Source organism: Megascapheus bottae, chromosome 15, assembly GCF_031878675.1.
Source record: "Megascapheus bottae isolate mThoBot1 chromosome 15, mThoBot2.hap1, whole genome shotgun sequence".
NCBI lineage: Eukaryota > Metazoa > Chordata > Mammalia > Rodentia > Geomyidae > Megascapheus > Megascapheus bottae.
The window spans coordinates 24,061,963-24,077,940 of record NC_143523.1 but is presented as its reverse complement, the minus strand read 5'-3'; the positions used below and the strand labels follow the sequence as shown (position 1 = coordinate 24,077,940).

General features: G+C 36.2%; 1 protein-coding gene across 3 annotated transcripts in view; it reads left to right on the top strand.

The window, feature by feature from the left end:
* R3hcc1l (R3H domain and coiled-coil containing 1 like) overlaps window positions 1–15,978 on the top strand; it is a 79,967-nt gene that overhangs the window by 30,367 nt on the left and 33,622 nt on the right. For all 3 annotated transcript variants that reach the window (XR_016537812.1, XM_090346104.1, XM_090346105.1), the window contains exon 2: window positions 12,340–14,132. Coding sequence is in view for 2 of the 3 variants with exons in the window: in XM_090346104.1 (XP_090202230.1) it covers window positions 12,354–14,132 (1,779 nt within the window). In the remaining variant the exon portion in view is untranslated. The remainder of the gene's footprint in view (window positions 1–12,339; window positions 14,133–15,978) is intronic.

Genomic DNA, 15,978 nt, shown 5'->3' with positions numbered 1-15,978 from the left:
ACCTGACAGTGGGCTGTGATAAATACCCCTTAGCAGAGTGGGCAGTGATTAATCACGAAGCCACACCCCTCCCCCGCTCTCCTTTTCCCCTAACCACAGACCAGTATGGGGATCTGACCAAATAGTGCCCCCTCCCCATAAGCTATCTATCTCTATAATTGTTTGTGGATGCATATTTATTGGGACATGGGGCCTGGCATAACAGTTTAAATTTGTGCTAAAAATGATGGAAAATAAATCTTTATAGTAGCCTTGAATGTCAGGTAAACTTATATTTTATATTTTGAAGACTAAGAGTGTGTGTGTACACATGTGTATGTACATGTGTATGTGTTGGGAAGTATGTTGGCCCCATAGCCCTACTTATGCTAGGTAATACTGTTAATAAGAATGTGGAAGTGAAAAAAAAAAAAAGAATGTGGAAGTGTTTGTGGGACCATGAAGTGGAAAACAGTGTGGAAGTACTTTAGAGTATTAAAAATACAAACGTGTGACTCAGTGATTTCCTATTCTTGGTATATATAAAAAAGAATTAAAAGTAGTATCCTAAACAGGGTTTGTGCTTCCATGATTATTGCTACATTATCTCAGGAACTAAGATTTGGCACAATCGAAATGTCCATCAGCAGATAAATGGATCTCGAAAATGTGAGATGTATATACATAGGGGTAGGGGTATATACCCTTAAAAAAGAAGAAATTCCTTCTTGTAACATCTTGTCTAAACCTTGAGGAATACAAAGTTTAAAAAATGGTTTAACACTGCAACCCTTTATTATTATAAGTATAAAACATATATATATATGTATATATATATGTGTATATATATATATATATATATATATATATATATATAGTCAGTTGTGAGGCTTGAACTCAGGGTGCTGTCCCTGAGCTTTTTATTTTTGTTTTTGTGTTTGTTTGTTTTGTGGGTCATGGGGCTTGAACTTGGCCTGGGTGCTGTCCCTGAGCTCTTCAGCTCAAGGCTACCCCCTACCCCTAGGCCTAGGCATTGTCCCTGAGCTCTTCAGCTCAAGGCTCCCGCCCTACCCTTGAACAAGCCCCACTTCCTTTTCTAGAGGTTAATTAGAGATAAGAGTCTCAGGTCCTTTGGTGCCTTGGCTGGCTTTGAACCTTGATTCTCAGATCTCAGCCTCGTGTGTAGCTAGGATGTCCCTGAGCTTTTCTTTCTCAAAGTTAGCACTTACCACTTCGAGCCATAGTGCCACTTCTAGTTTTGTGTTGGTTAATTGGAGATGAGTCGCATGGACTTTTCCTGCCTGTGCTGACTTTAAACTGTGGTCCTCAGATCTCAGCCTCCTGAGTAGCAAGGATAACTTTTTTTTTTTTTTGCCAGTCCTGGCCTTGAGCTCAGGGCCTGAGCTGAGCACTGTCCTTGGACTTTCTCAAGGCTAGAGCTCTACCACTTGAGCCTCAGCACCACTTCTGGCTTTTTTCTATGTATGTGGTACCGAGGACTCGAACCCGGGTCTTCATGCATGCTAGGCAAGCACTTTAACCACTAGGCCAAACTCCTGCCCCCCTTTTTTTTTTTCTAATTTAGAAACCGTATTCTTCATGTTTTAGCCTAGTTTAGTCTAGTCTTAGTTTAGTGACCAAGAAGTAGAATTTTGCAATCTAGAGTTGTCATCAGAGTACTGTACACACTGTCTAAAGGTTGCTACATCCCAAGGTTTGCCTAGTTCTGTAAAGGCATATTATGGCCATTAATAAAAAAAGTATGTATTTATTAAGTATTTTATCCTTAGACTGTTTGGATACAAATGACTGAAGAACTGATTTTAATTCTGAACTTTTCTAAGTCTGAATACCTTCTAATAACACTTGGGATTTGCGAGTTTTACTTGTGTACAAAAATGCTGAGGTTGAAATTGCTTTAATTGTCTTCTGGTGAAGAGTTGAGTAATCTAGGATATTTCACTCTCTGCCTTATTTTCCATTTATTTCCATTAAAGATACAATGAAGCAGGTTTATTAGAATACTTAATCTCATATACTAACTATATCCTGTAGAATTCAAAGCTTTTTTTATATCTATTAATCTATTACTATTATGGCCTTCTGTGTCTTCCTAGGTACTAGTATTTTATTTTTTGACCTGAAACTTCATGATGACTTGTAAACTTTCATCTTCAATTCTTACACTTCTTTTAAACTTCAGTCTTATTTCCCAGTTTTTTTTAACAACTATAGGATATACAGTAGGCAGAATTCTTGATTGCTCTCTTCTTTTTCCTTTTCTAGTCTTCCCATCTTAATATGTGTAACTGCTGTCACCCAGGTTGATCATACCACAAAGTCTCAGCAAGTCTTCTCTTCCTTTTACATCCTGTATAATCATTTTGCTAGTTTTGCTTTGTGAATTGTATCATTAATCATTACTAGTGATGTTTCTGCATTAGCCTAGGCATGCTGCAGTAATTTACTAAAACCATTTACTTCTTGCTTTTATCCTCCTATAATGACATATTGCTAGAAAGATGTTCAGAAGAAATAAGTCATATTGTGTCTGTTTTTTTTTTTTAAGAAATAAGTCAGAGTGTGTCTGGGTTTTTTTTTTTCCTTCCAGAAAATTTCCTGTAATTACCAAACACATTGGCCATCAAATCCAAAGCTCTTGCTATGACTTTCATATACCTACTTGTTCTGATCTACTCTGTTCCTTTTACTCTATTTCCACATTTATATTACTGTTATTCTGGTATATACCTTAGAGCTTTTGCCCCTTTCTTCCTCTTTCTTTAGCTCTTTCTTTCCCCATAATCTATTTTGTTTCACCAATTATGACATGGTGTGTTTACTCCTCAACAGGCTCTCCTTGCTTTACCAATATAATTCTGTGATAAAATACACACACCTACCCCCCCCATACACCCACACACACCCACACCCACCATTGCTCAGTATGCAGTCCTTGCTTTATTTTACCCTGTAGCATCACTGTCACACATGGTATATGTTTTTAAAGTGTATTATCTTCACAGCTAGAATGCGAGCCTCATGGAGTCAGGGACTTGGTTTACTCATTACTGTGTTCTACAGTCTAAGGTGACATTGATACCTGGTAGGTACTCAATAAATGTTTGTGGAATGAATGAATGGACCAGAAATCTCAATTGGGGATGGAAGAAGGCATTCCCTTTTGAGAGAGTCTGTTGCCATGATTTTGCACATTTGTTTTATGCCAAATGGATAAACTTAGGGTCTCACACTTGCTTGCTTGGCTGATGCTCTTGCCAGGTGAAATATGCCTCCACCCCAGCCTTTTGCTGGTAAATTAATTGGAGATGGATTCTTCTTGACTTTAAATTATAGTTCTCAGCCTCATGAATAGCTAGGTTTATAGTCATAAGCCTCCTATTCCCAGCTAAAGATAGAGTATTTTAAATCATAGAGGTATGAGATAATACCTGAGCATGGTTCTGCTATTTGAAGCATTTGGTATGGATAGAAAATAAAGTCTGAACTTAAACTGGAGGTGAATTGTGGCAGGAAGTTTTAGGGTAATTATGTAGGGTTGTATATGTTGTTCAACATACTTTTAAGTTCTATAGTGAAGAGTTTGAATGAGGGAACTGACCAGTCTTTAGAAATATCAGGCAATGACTTCCAGGGTTCTAGCAATAACTTGGGTGACAGTTATAATATTCAATAGAATCTGGAGTTAAAGAGATAAGGATAGTGAATTTTTTCTTTAGAGGATGGCTAGAACTTAAAATTTTGTACAAATTATCTTAGTGCCCAGAAATCTTTTGGTTTAATTTTTGTCACTTAGCACGTTTTGTAGCCTACATTTAATAAACATACTAAATTCACTTGTAATGTACTTCTATTACAAATGGCTATCGGTGCTGCTGAACTGAATAATCTTGGCATTTGTTGATTTTGCCAGCTTATTAGTAGTACACAGAGAATAAAGAATGCTCTTGGTGATAGAGAAAAGCCAAGAAAGTTGCTTTCTTCCGATGTGAAAAAAATAATTTAAAATCTAAGACCTAGCATAGTTTGAAATAAATATAAATTCCTTGTTTATAGAAGAAGAAAAAGTCGGAAAAAATGATCCTAAACTTGAGGATAGCTTTTATGTCAAGGGAGTGTTTTCTGACTGATTTTAATTTTTTGAGATCTGTGAAACCTTAGTAGATCTTTTGATAAAGTATTTATAGAATATCAAAGTATATGTAAACATAAGCATATCTGTCCATTTACACTTTAACTTCTTGATTTAGTACATTCCTGTGTTGCTGAAAAAAAAAGACTGTTTTTGTCCATAGAGACATATTAAGGATATGGTAGTATTTTAGACCAGTGCTATTTTGTTAGGAATATAATATTGGCAGCAAATTTAAATCTCCAGTACCACATTTAAGAGCACTAAAGCAGGGCCAGGAGCATTGCCTAGTGGTAGAATGACTTCCTGGCATGCATGAAGCCCTGGATTTGATTCCTTGGTACTACATACACAGAAAAAAAAGCCAGAAGTGGTGCTGCTGTGGCTTAAGTGGTAGAGCACTAGGCTTGAGAAAGCCTGGGGACAGTGCCCAGGTTCTATTTAACTTGATATATCCAAAATAATATTTTACATATAGAAATAATGGGATATTTTACGTTTTTTAAAACTAAGTCTTTCAAATCTGGAAGTGTTTTATGTATAGCCCAGACTAGCCTTGTTTCCAATGCTCAATAGCTACTATGGCTAGTGTTTTGGACATGTAGTTCTAGATCATTCTTAGACCAAAGATTGCTCAACATTCTGCAACATTTGAAGTTGTCTTTCTAATACGAAGTAATAGATGTGCTGCTTGTTTTATTATGCTGTCAGATATGCTAAAGAGTCTTCTGTTCTCCATTTATCATTTCCCTATTTACAATTTTGTATAATAAAGATGTGTTTAACAATATTTATTGCTTTGCCTTCTCATACACTAATTTATAGTAATATCCTATTTTACTATAAAGTAGTGTATCTTTAAATTTTAATATTTTTGTTCTGTTTTGCAGTACTGCAGATTTATTTGCTGGACAAATGCTCTACCACTTGAGCCATATCCCCTTTAGGTTGTAATTTCACTTAGCATCCTGTCCTTTGCCTGGACAACCTCATGCCACAATTTTCCTACCTCTTTGTCTCTCGAGAATCTGGGACTGCAGGCATGTACCAGGAGGCTTGGCTTGTTTTTGAAATAAGGCTTGTCTAGGCTAGCCTTGAACTGCAATCCTATCTCTGCTTCCTGAGTAGCTGAGATTATAAGAATATGCTATAAAGCATACTGGGCCATTATTGCTCTTAATGATAAAAATACTACATGGAACATATATAACAAATTTAAACAATGCTGTGGTTATGTAGTGCAAAAAGATAGCAGTCCTTTTAAAGATTTTGTTCCTTTTTTGTTTCATGTTCTAGTTGTAACCACTGACAACTATATATATATATATTACATATATGTGTTTTATATATATAGAGAGAGTAGTGTTTTTATCCTTACCATCATATATTTATGACAAATTCTTGCTTATTAAGAACATTGGAACCTGGAAAAAGCATCTGAAGAGATGGCCTATTAAAAATTGAGATTAGATTATTCTTACCCTAGAGATGACCCACTTTTCAAAGTACTGAACTACATTCTTTACCTAATAGACTTTGATAATTCACACAAACAGAAAGGTCAGAAACAAAAACTATAGGAACCTACAATGGTAGTTCTCTGTTTGCAGTCTCACTGGGTTGATTCTGCCATAATCCAAGAGTTTTCTGTGAGATTAATTCCTGCTTGAATGAAATTCTACATTATTTTCAAGATTAGAATTTCCACATTATAACTGATTGCACTGTGTTTATTTTTGCAGTGTTTGTTTTATTGGATGTTTATGAGATTAAGTGATTAATGAAAGATTAGATTATGGGCAAAGCCAAATGTATAGATGTAGCACAGGTTAATATCTAGTAGAAATGTATGTAGTTGGTTGAGGTGTATTGTAATATTGGGACTCAAAATTCCCTTTGTAAACTTGTAATTTAAAGAACTCAACTGCTTATTTAATGATGGTTAACTTTAAGAAAACTTTAGGGTAGTAGTATTTGAACTCAAGGCCTCACTTTTGCTAGGCTGACATGATACTACTTAGCATGCCTCCAGCTATGTTTTTCATGGGTTATTGTTAGAATAGGGTCTCTCATCGTATCCTGGCACACTTCTGAGCTTATGATCACCTGTGTTTAGGCTTTCCATTGTTCCATTGTTCTGGGATCATAGGGGTTGTCTTTAGTTGCTCTTCTGTGGAGATGATGTCTCCTGGACTTTTCCTACCCTGGCTGGCCAGGACCCACAGTCCTCCCAGTCTTGGTCTCAGTCCCATGTAGCCTGAGGTGACAGGCATGCACCACTGTGCTCGGCCATAGGTTAATAAGAGGTTTCACAAACTTTCCTGCCTAGACTGGCTTTCATCTTCAATTCTTTTGTTTCCATCCTCCCAAGTAGTAGGCATGAATCACCACCAATGCCTATCATCTTTCATGAAGACTTTTGTGATATATATGTATGTCATCTTATTTAATCTGCTTGATATGTCTGTGAGATATGTCTTATTATCATTTTATAAAGTTAAATAATTTGTCAAGGTAAGGCATAGTTAAGTTGGGTTGAGATTCTAATTGAGGATTGACAACCTGTTCTTTACTGTATATTTACATATGTATACATACAAGCATGCACACACATTTGAAGAGACAAAAGTGGTTGGAATTATATTTTTTTTCACTTAGCATTATGATTTTTGTATTTTGTGTTGGTTGTGCCATAAAATATTTGTTTACATTTGTTGCAGTTTTTATTTATTTTTTACTTTTACTAATGTTCCGTTTTTAGTAACTTGAGACTTAGATTTCAGTAGCACGTGGGAAATAGGAATGGAGGCCACGGACCTGAGAGAGAAAGAGGGTTTGGGTACTGAATTTACTTCCAAAAACCTTACTTCAGAAAGACTTGCACTTTCACTCAAAGGGTAGGCCATAAAAATAATTCACTGCATCATAGAAAGAAAACAAGTGTTTCTGTTTTTATATGGGCTCCGAGTGAAGGGAAAAATTTCTTGGAGAATTCATAACTAATGATTTATTCTCCTGTGGGTTTGTGTTCAGATGCATACTAACCACTTGGTCTAGTATACCTCAAACAGAAAATGTTACTGCAGAAACTCTAGAGGAACACTTGCAGTCTGTAGCATGAAATTCTTTCTATAAAGCCCCACCAACTACCCAAAGTTATTAAAGTAGCAGACAGACAATAACAATAAAAATGCTTTAAGCAAAAGCAGTCACAGGGTAAATTAAATCCTGGAGAATTTTATATAATAGTATTAAACATAAAACATAAAACCACAATAAATTTAGAACAATTACAAATTAACATTAATGCTATAATTTATAACTTGATAATATAAAAATGTTCAAAATAAAGGTAGAAGAAAAAATGTGAGTGAAGCCAGCCTGGGCACTAAAGACCTTGAGGTTCTTATTTCCAGTTAGCCTCTAGAAATGGGAAATGGGGTTGTGGCTCAAGTGGTGGGGCAGTAGTCTTGAGCTGAAGAGTTCTGGGACAACGCCCAGGCCCAGGGGCAGGGTGGTAGCCTGAGCTGAAGAGCTGAGGGACAGTGCTCAGGCCCAGTTCAAGCTTGAGTTAAGTAAAAAGTAACAAAACAACAACAAAAAATACAACCAAGGAGATCAGGCATAATAAAGGAAAAGTAGAATGTGTAATAAAAACCATAGCCATGGGCATGGAGAATGATAGAAGGACTGAGTCATCAAGATGCTCTGGACACATAAATGGGCACGTTAAATTATAATCCTCTTGTACAGCCATTAGTAGATAATGCATACATACACCATAACCATTTAAAATTTAAAAGCTCATTACATGGGTTAAAATGAAGAGCAAGACAACACCAACAAACCAATAGACACACACAAAACCTTAATGAAGATAGATTTATTGTTTGCTTAGGCTCTTATCTTGAATTTTATGTCTACCTGTTGGATCTTGCCCTCAGGATACACACACACACACACACACACACACACACACACACACACGCGCGCGCGCGCGTGCACACACACACGTGTCAATACATGGAAATTGTAATGGCCTAGTTATATATGTTTTATGTGTTTTTATATTGCATATGTTTTGTTAATCATTTGAAGAAAGTGGCATGATCAGAATTAAAGACATACCTCATTTGAGACATGTATTTATTTCATAAAGCATTTTATAACTTAAATAAGTGGATAAAACTTAAAAGATATTCCCCAGAAAATGGATTTGGAATAAGTATATTGTCATATTTTCAGTGAAAGATGTTTTCCTCTTGTACCCCCTCATATTTCTGTTTATTAACATATATGAATTGACTGTACCTTGCCTTTTAAAGCCTTCTCAAAGGAATTTGAGATGACTTTAAAAAGGAACAGAGAAACAAACATTACCAGACATCTGGTATAAGTTAATCATTGCATTTGAAGAGCAAACTCAACTTTCTGTTTTTCCAGAAAAGAGGGAGTAGAGGGGCACATTGTGCTGTGTTTAGTGATGGGACCATATAACTCAGGGAGACATTCCTTTTTTCTTTTTTATTAGTAGGATATTGAGGATAAGGTAATAGTTGCTTTCAACTTGCCTTTTGAAAGAGTTAGAAAATGTTTTTCAGATGCACATTTTCTGTATTGACCAACTGTTTGATGTGAAAACTTACCATTGCAATTTTAGCTTAAAGAGCCTCACTGTGGGGTGGAGGGAGGAAAAATGGGAGAAAACATGGGAAAGGGTAACAGTGTTCAAGAAGTAACTACTTACTACCTTATGACTATAACTGTAACCCCTCTATACCTCATTCTGACAATAAAATAAAATAAAATAAAAAAGAACTTCACTGTCTTGTGAGTTAAGATACATATTTGCTTTTGTTCTCAGAAAAATGCCAAAGGGTGACTCGCAAATGTGGGAAGACTGCTAGTATTGGCAAACTTTCTTTTTTCAACCATCATCATAAAAAATCAGATAAAGCCATCTGATATATCATTCTGAATACTAAATCTAGGGGGAAGTTTGTTTTTTAAAGTGACACCTAGCAGACTAGCAGACTGCTTTTTTTTTGCAAATGAGAGAATATAGTTAGTAGACTGTAGAAAAATTAGATATACTTTGAATTGGATGATCAAAGTTGAAAGCATCACTGAAGATGCCTTTATATGTTTACACCTCATAGTGTTAGTTGAAAATGTATCTTTGGGAGGCATTCCACAGATAAAGCTTTAATGAGGAATGCCCTCTTTTTTTGTGGGGGGGTCTGAACTCAATGCCTAGGCATTGTCCCTGAACTTCTTTTGCTCAAGGATAGCAGGCTACCACCTGAGCAACACCTCCACTTCTGGATTTTATTTTTGTAATTTGTTGGGGGTAAGAGTCTTACAGACTTTCCTGCCTAGGCTGGCTTTGAACTTCAATTTTCATTTATCAGCCTCCTGAGTAGCTAGGATTACAGGGTAAGCTTAGTATGCCCTCTTTTAATAAGTATGATGAGGGGGAAATATTCCAAATGTCAGTGTCATAAAAGATAATGGAAAGGTGTGGAAATGTTTTAAAATTAGGAGGTTAAAGAGACGCAAAATCTAATGTAGTGCCTGACCCTAAATTGGATCCTGTATTAGAGAGGGAAATATGACTAGGTCAGGTGGAAAAATTGAAGTACTTAATGTTAGATGTATTTATATTGTATTATACCAATATTAAATTTGTTAACTTTTTGTTGTGTGAGGATTGTTTCTACTTACAGGAAATATACTCTGCAGGATGTAGAACAAGGGCCATAATATCTGTAATTTACTTCGAAGGCTCAGGGAAAAAAATAGTGTCCATTAAATAGAAGGAAAATAGGGAGAGGATGAAGGGAGAGAGTGAGGGAGGAGAAAAAGGAACATGTATGTTACAAAGGATAAAAATAATAGAGCTTAGGGAATTTATTCTAGAGGCATACATAGTTAACACATCCATTAGCTAGTTTCTCTCAATCAAATATCCTAAGTGAGCCTTTGGCAAATACTAGATCAAGTCAATTCCTGGCCAAATTGTCCATTTAACTGTCTGAAGGGTTAATATCCTGTTGATTGATGAGGAATCTTTGTATAGATCACAAATACAGGACAAGCAGCATTGACATTTTGTTGTGAAAATGTAAAGGCCTTATTTGTTATGTGTTAGTTTACTTTCTTATGAAGATGAGTCATAGAGGAACTTAAGTCTTTAATAGGTCAGTTACATGTTAGAAATACAGACAAAACTTTTATTAAAGTAAATATAAATGTGTTCTTGATGTAATTGCAAAGCATTTCTTCTTGACTAATAGTAGATGTAGACTGCACAGTATAATTCAATAATAAAGGAGTCATTAACTTCTAAAAATGAAGGAATACAGACACAAGATTTAGAAATTGAAGGGTGCTTAAAATTATACAGATCACTTTTCTTCTAAATAGAATTATATTCTCTAGTGTATGTCAGTCATCTAGACTTTATTTCAGTTATTAATAAAAGATCTCATTGCCCCTGATGGTAGCATTAGAGATATTTAGGAGTAGAATTTCTTTCTTGCTTTTTCCTTTCCTTCCCCCTGCTTTGCCTTGCCCTGCCCCTTATTAGTAGCTCAAGCTTGCCTCAAACTCATGATTCTTTTGCTTCAGCCTCTTAACTGCAGGGATTGTAGGTGTGCATTACCATGCTCAACTGAATTCTGAGCCCTCTCTCTTCCTCTCTCCCCACCCATTTGAACTCAAGGCCATATACCTACCATTGGAGCCACACATTCTCCACATTCTCAATCCTTTTTGCTTTAGTTATTATTAACTAGGGTTTCAGGTTTATGCCTGGGCCAGCCTAGACCAATGATCCTCTTAATTCATGCTTCACTGTAGCTGAGTGACAGGGGCATGCCTCCACACCCAGTTTATTGGTTGAGATAGAGTGTCACTAGCTTTTTGCTTAGGTTGGGGTCAAACAACCATCTTTCCAGTCTCCACCTCCCAAGAAGTTGGAATAACAGATGGGAACCACTTTGCCTGGCTTTATCTTCATTAGTTAATTGGTTACTAGGTCTTTAATCTACATATCATTCAGAAATCCATCAAGGTGTATTTTGATAGATGACTTACTAATCAAAATCAAGATATTCCATGTTTGTTGCATGGAATAACTTTCTTTTTCTTTCTTTCCTTCTCTCCCTCCCATCATATATCTATATAATCTGTCTGCTTGCCTGCCTGCCTGCCTGCCTGTCTGTCTGTCTGTCTGTCTGTCTATCTATCTATAAAAATGTGTTATGATCAAATCACGGCAATTAAATACCTTTTACTTTTCCACTACTTTTTTTTTATTTCCATGGAACCATAGTTTAGAAGAAAGCACTTTTCTAGGATGGAAGCATTCTCTGATTAGTTATTATATTTTTTAGTTATTATATTTTATAGCTGATAATTGTTACTCTTAAAAATATTTTTAGGAAGTGGTGCTGTGGCTCAAGGGGTAGGGCAGTAGCTTGGAGCTAAAGAGCTCAGTGACAACACCTAGGCTCAGAATTCAAGTCCCATGACCGACCAAAAAATAAATAAATAAGTACTTTTAGTTATATGTATTTATTTGGATGTCATTATTGGTTTCTTCCTTGAATATCCTCTTCAGAGTAAAAATCTAAGCTCCTAAATATAATGGACATCGTTGTGCTTTACGAGTATTTGATAGGTGGCTGTCATTGTCCAAATAATCTGGTTTTAATTCAGCATAAGACATAGCTTGCTTAAAAAGTAGAGATTGGGAGCTGGGAGTTTGGCCTTGTGGTAGAATTCTTGCCTAGTATGCACAAAGACCCACGTTTGATACACACACATAGAAAAAAGTCAGAAGTGGTGCTGAGGCTCACATGGTAGAGCTCTACCCTTGAGAAAGTCCAAGGACAGGGCTTAGACCCCTGAGCTCAAGCCCAAGACTGGCCAAAAAAAAAAAAAAAAAGAGATTTGAAAGGCAGAGAGGTAGCTTAGGAGATTATGAACAAGGGTACTTGGCTAAAAATTTATGCTTAAAAATATTTCCTTACTTGTACACTTTATTGGCAGATGTTACTTTGCTTTCTAACTTAAGGATTTCTATAGGATGGATTAGTAGGTCAATCTAGTCTTTAAAAATCCCTTGGTTTCAAAAAAAAATCTTTTGGTTCAATACATTGTAATTAATTTTTGGTAATTAAATCACTCTCCTTTTCTTTCAGATTGAAGTGGTGCCATGCAGCCAGAAGCAGAGAGGTGCAGAGTTCGAGCCAAAAGGCCTGACATGGCACTTTATGTCCCTAAAGCTCGAAGGGATGCAGCAGTCCTCAAGACAGCCAGTAGAGATAAAAACCGCTATCTTCCTGATTCTGTGCTGAAAGAACAGAAAGAAGATTGTCTTTCCCAACAGGAGATTTTTGTGGACAAACTGGAGACTGAAAGACTGAATGTGAATCTAAATAGAAAAGAGTATAATTGTAAGGAAGGCAAGAAATCTTCATCAAGATTAAGGAAAGACACATGCCATCAGAAAAGGAATAAAGATGGGCTTTATACTAAGAAAAGAACCATGGATTCCAAAGACATATTATCACAAGAACATCAGCAAAGAGTTCCAAGTGGCGAAATCATGTCTGGTGTGCCTATACAAAGACATTTTAAACCAAAGGTCATGGAATGTCTAGCAGTTCAAAATACAGCCATGGCAGGATATGATGAGGCACTACTATCACAATCTTCTTCAGAAATCAGTGACAGTCAACTTCTAAACAAACCATTTCAGAAGGTAGAATTCTGTGGTTTTAGTAGACATGAATTAAATGGAAAAACTTTAGAAGACAGAAATTTGGAAAGCAGAATTGAAACTGATGCTGAAATTGTGGAGATCCTCTCCCAGTTTCCCAGAGTTTGTACTACTGTGTTGACACCACCAGAGAGTATGCTCAAACCAGAAAAATTAAATTCTGATTCTGAAATCTTACAAAAAAGTATACAAACATCAGATGGAAAGTTAAAGCTTACCAGTGGAAGTCTCACTGCTGCGTCTGTTCCTAGAAGTCAAAATGATGTCATTGATCAGACTTGTATAGACTCTGAAGCTGAGACTATAGGTGATATAGCCAATAATACAAGTCTTATCTTGAGTCAGAAAGATGCAGATTCCATTCTTGATACTATGTGTCACATATCTCATAAAATACCTTTAGTCAGCAAATTGGAGAACACAAATGACATTATTGATCCAACAATGATTCGAGAGTGTGAGAATGACAGCACTGCTGATGATTTATGTGGAAAGTTTGAGCCTTCTGATACAACTGTCCTTGCTGATGAAACAGATACAGATAATGGGTCTAGGAGAGTAAGTGCCAGTGCCTGTGAGGCATGTACAATGGGCATTTCAGGTACCATATGTGACCACCTAATGGTAGGCAGCTCTTGTATAGTATCTGATGAAACTTACAGCAATATAAATACTTTCTCAAAATGTATAGGAATGAATGCAAATGGAGCTCCTCTTCAAGTACCTAAAAGTGAGAATGACTGTGAAAGGGTCAGCAGCCTGACGGCTTGCTTAGATATTTATGCTGAGAGTTTTACAGACTCAACAGAAAAGTTGATAGAGGGCTTGTCAGATTATGCTTCTTCTTTACCTATAAAGAAGATTGCTGATAGTAATTGTAATACTGTTTTGGACTCAGAACTCACTGTGTCAGATGGGACAAAAGTACTTTCAGAGAGTGCCTTTGGCTATGATCTGGGTAGTACTAATGATATAACAGGGGCATTGCATGAACTAAGAACTGCTGAACAGTTCCAAACAAAAGAACAAGATGAGTCAGAAAATATAGAATTTACAGTATCACTTCCTGATAGAGAATCATCTATAGAAATATCCGTGGAGCTGAAAGCAAATGAAACTTCTCATATACAGGGAAGTACTGCTAGCGAGGAGAGCTGGGAATCTATGTTTAATGATGATGGTGACTGTGTGGATCCTCGACTTCTACAAGAGGTATGTTCAGTTGAAATTGCTTGATGCTTAGGCAGTTTATTACTTTGGGCAACCTAGATTTTGGAAGTAAGTTTGGTAGACATTGTGTGTATTCATATATTCACTTTCATTCAATTTAAGAGTTTCTTCCAATAACTTAATAGGTTTATAGATTAAGAAAAGTATCTGATATTTAAAGGTTAAAACTATACAGAATTGAGCTGCATCTATTAATCAAGTCCTAAGAGATATTACTGAATATATTGAAGATGAATTTAGTGGATCATTGGCAATTTGATGAGGAAAGATAGAGGAGAGCTTCAAAAGGGCTTTTCTATATAGACAGGATATAGTGTACATGATCCATTTGGGAAATCATTTATAACTTGTTATTCCCATACATTTTATTTTGGTGGATGTTGGGATGTCCTTGATCACAGTAGAGGGAAAGTAGTAGAGAAGGAAAAGGTTAAAAGTTATGGCTGTATTTAAGGAGTTCTTGCTGATTTAAATTAAAGAATAAGTGACTATTGAGTATATGTAGACCATGTAAGTGATAATGACAAGCTGGCAAAGGCCAGTTCGAGCTCATAAATACAAAACATTAGAGTAAAGCCATCTTATAAATTCCTTAGCTCAGTCTTTCATTTTCCTAACTTAAATATTTACACTATATCCAATAGTTTCCTTGCTATAAATCAGAACTACCATTGCCAAATAGTAGAACTGCTTCCTCTTTCATTCCTTATTGTGAATTCACAGAACCTTTGCCTGCAAGGGAAAAATAGTTTTCCTGTAAAATTCCCATTCTATAAATGAGGAAATTGAAGCTTAGTGGATACACTTTTAGGAAAGTCAGAATCAGGACTTCAGTCTTGTTCTTTCATTTACATTTTGACTTTTTCTACCAGAGTAGAAGGGTTTTGTTTGGGCTATTCCAAAGAGGAATACTAAGTTATGAGTCTTTTATTTCTAAAGAATTAAATTATAGAAGTATAGAACTATTATCATATACCTATAAAAGAGGCACATGAGATTGCAGAGAGTGTAGCCTATTGAACAAAACTAACTTTCCAGTGTCAAGTAGTTCTATTCTGATGTTTTTGTAGAGAGCTCTTCCTACTGTCAAGTCTGGAAAACATTGACAACATTCCCTAGAATGTTAAAGTGCCGAGAGCAGCCTGAATGAACATCTTTTGAGATGAGAACCTTTTGAATTCTCATGCAAAATTGCATGCATATAGTGCATTTCTTCATGGCTTTCATCAGATTCACCATGTCAGTGGTTCTAATTCTTTTGGTAATTCTGGTACATATGAAGTTTGCTAGCGCTGCTCAGTAGGAACACAAGTGTATATCAGAATGTGAATGAGTAGTTACTGGTGGTAGTTGGCCCATCATCACAAAATCACTATTGAGCAGAGATTTGATACAAGTCAAATTTAAGAAACACTAATAATGGGGGAAGTTAGATAACAGAGTTAGGCTCTAAGACCCTCTAAGGTAACTTCCAGGGCCTGTTTAAACATTATTGTGATAGTAATATTCTGAGAGGTAATTTAGAAATATTGATTATGCTTTGGAAGAGGGAGGTTTGTGTGTGCATCTAGGTGTTTAGACATAGGTGCAAAAATTTAGGAATTTGATATGACTTAGTTAAAGCAGGGAATAATAAGAAAACAGTACAGATTATTTTAAGCTGAAGATAGCTAATGCCTCTGAGTCTTTAGAGGGACTTTGGGTGAAGTGGGGTCTATGTTAAGAATAGGCCTATATAAGAGCAGAAAAGAGGTAGATGGGCTGGTGCTGGTACCTCATGCCTGTTTTTCTAGCTACTCAGGAGGCTGAGATCTGAGGATCTTGATTC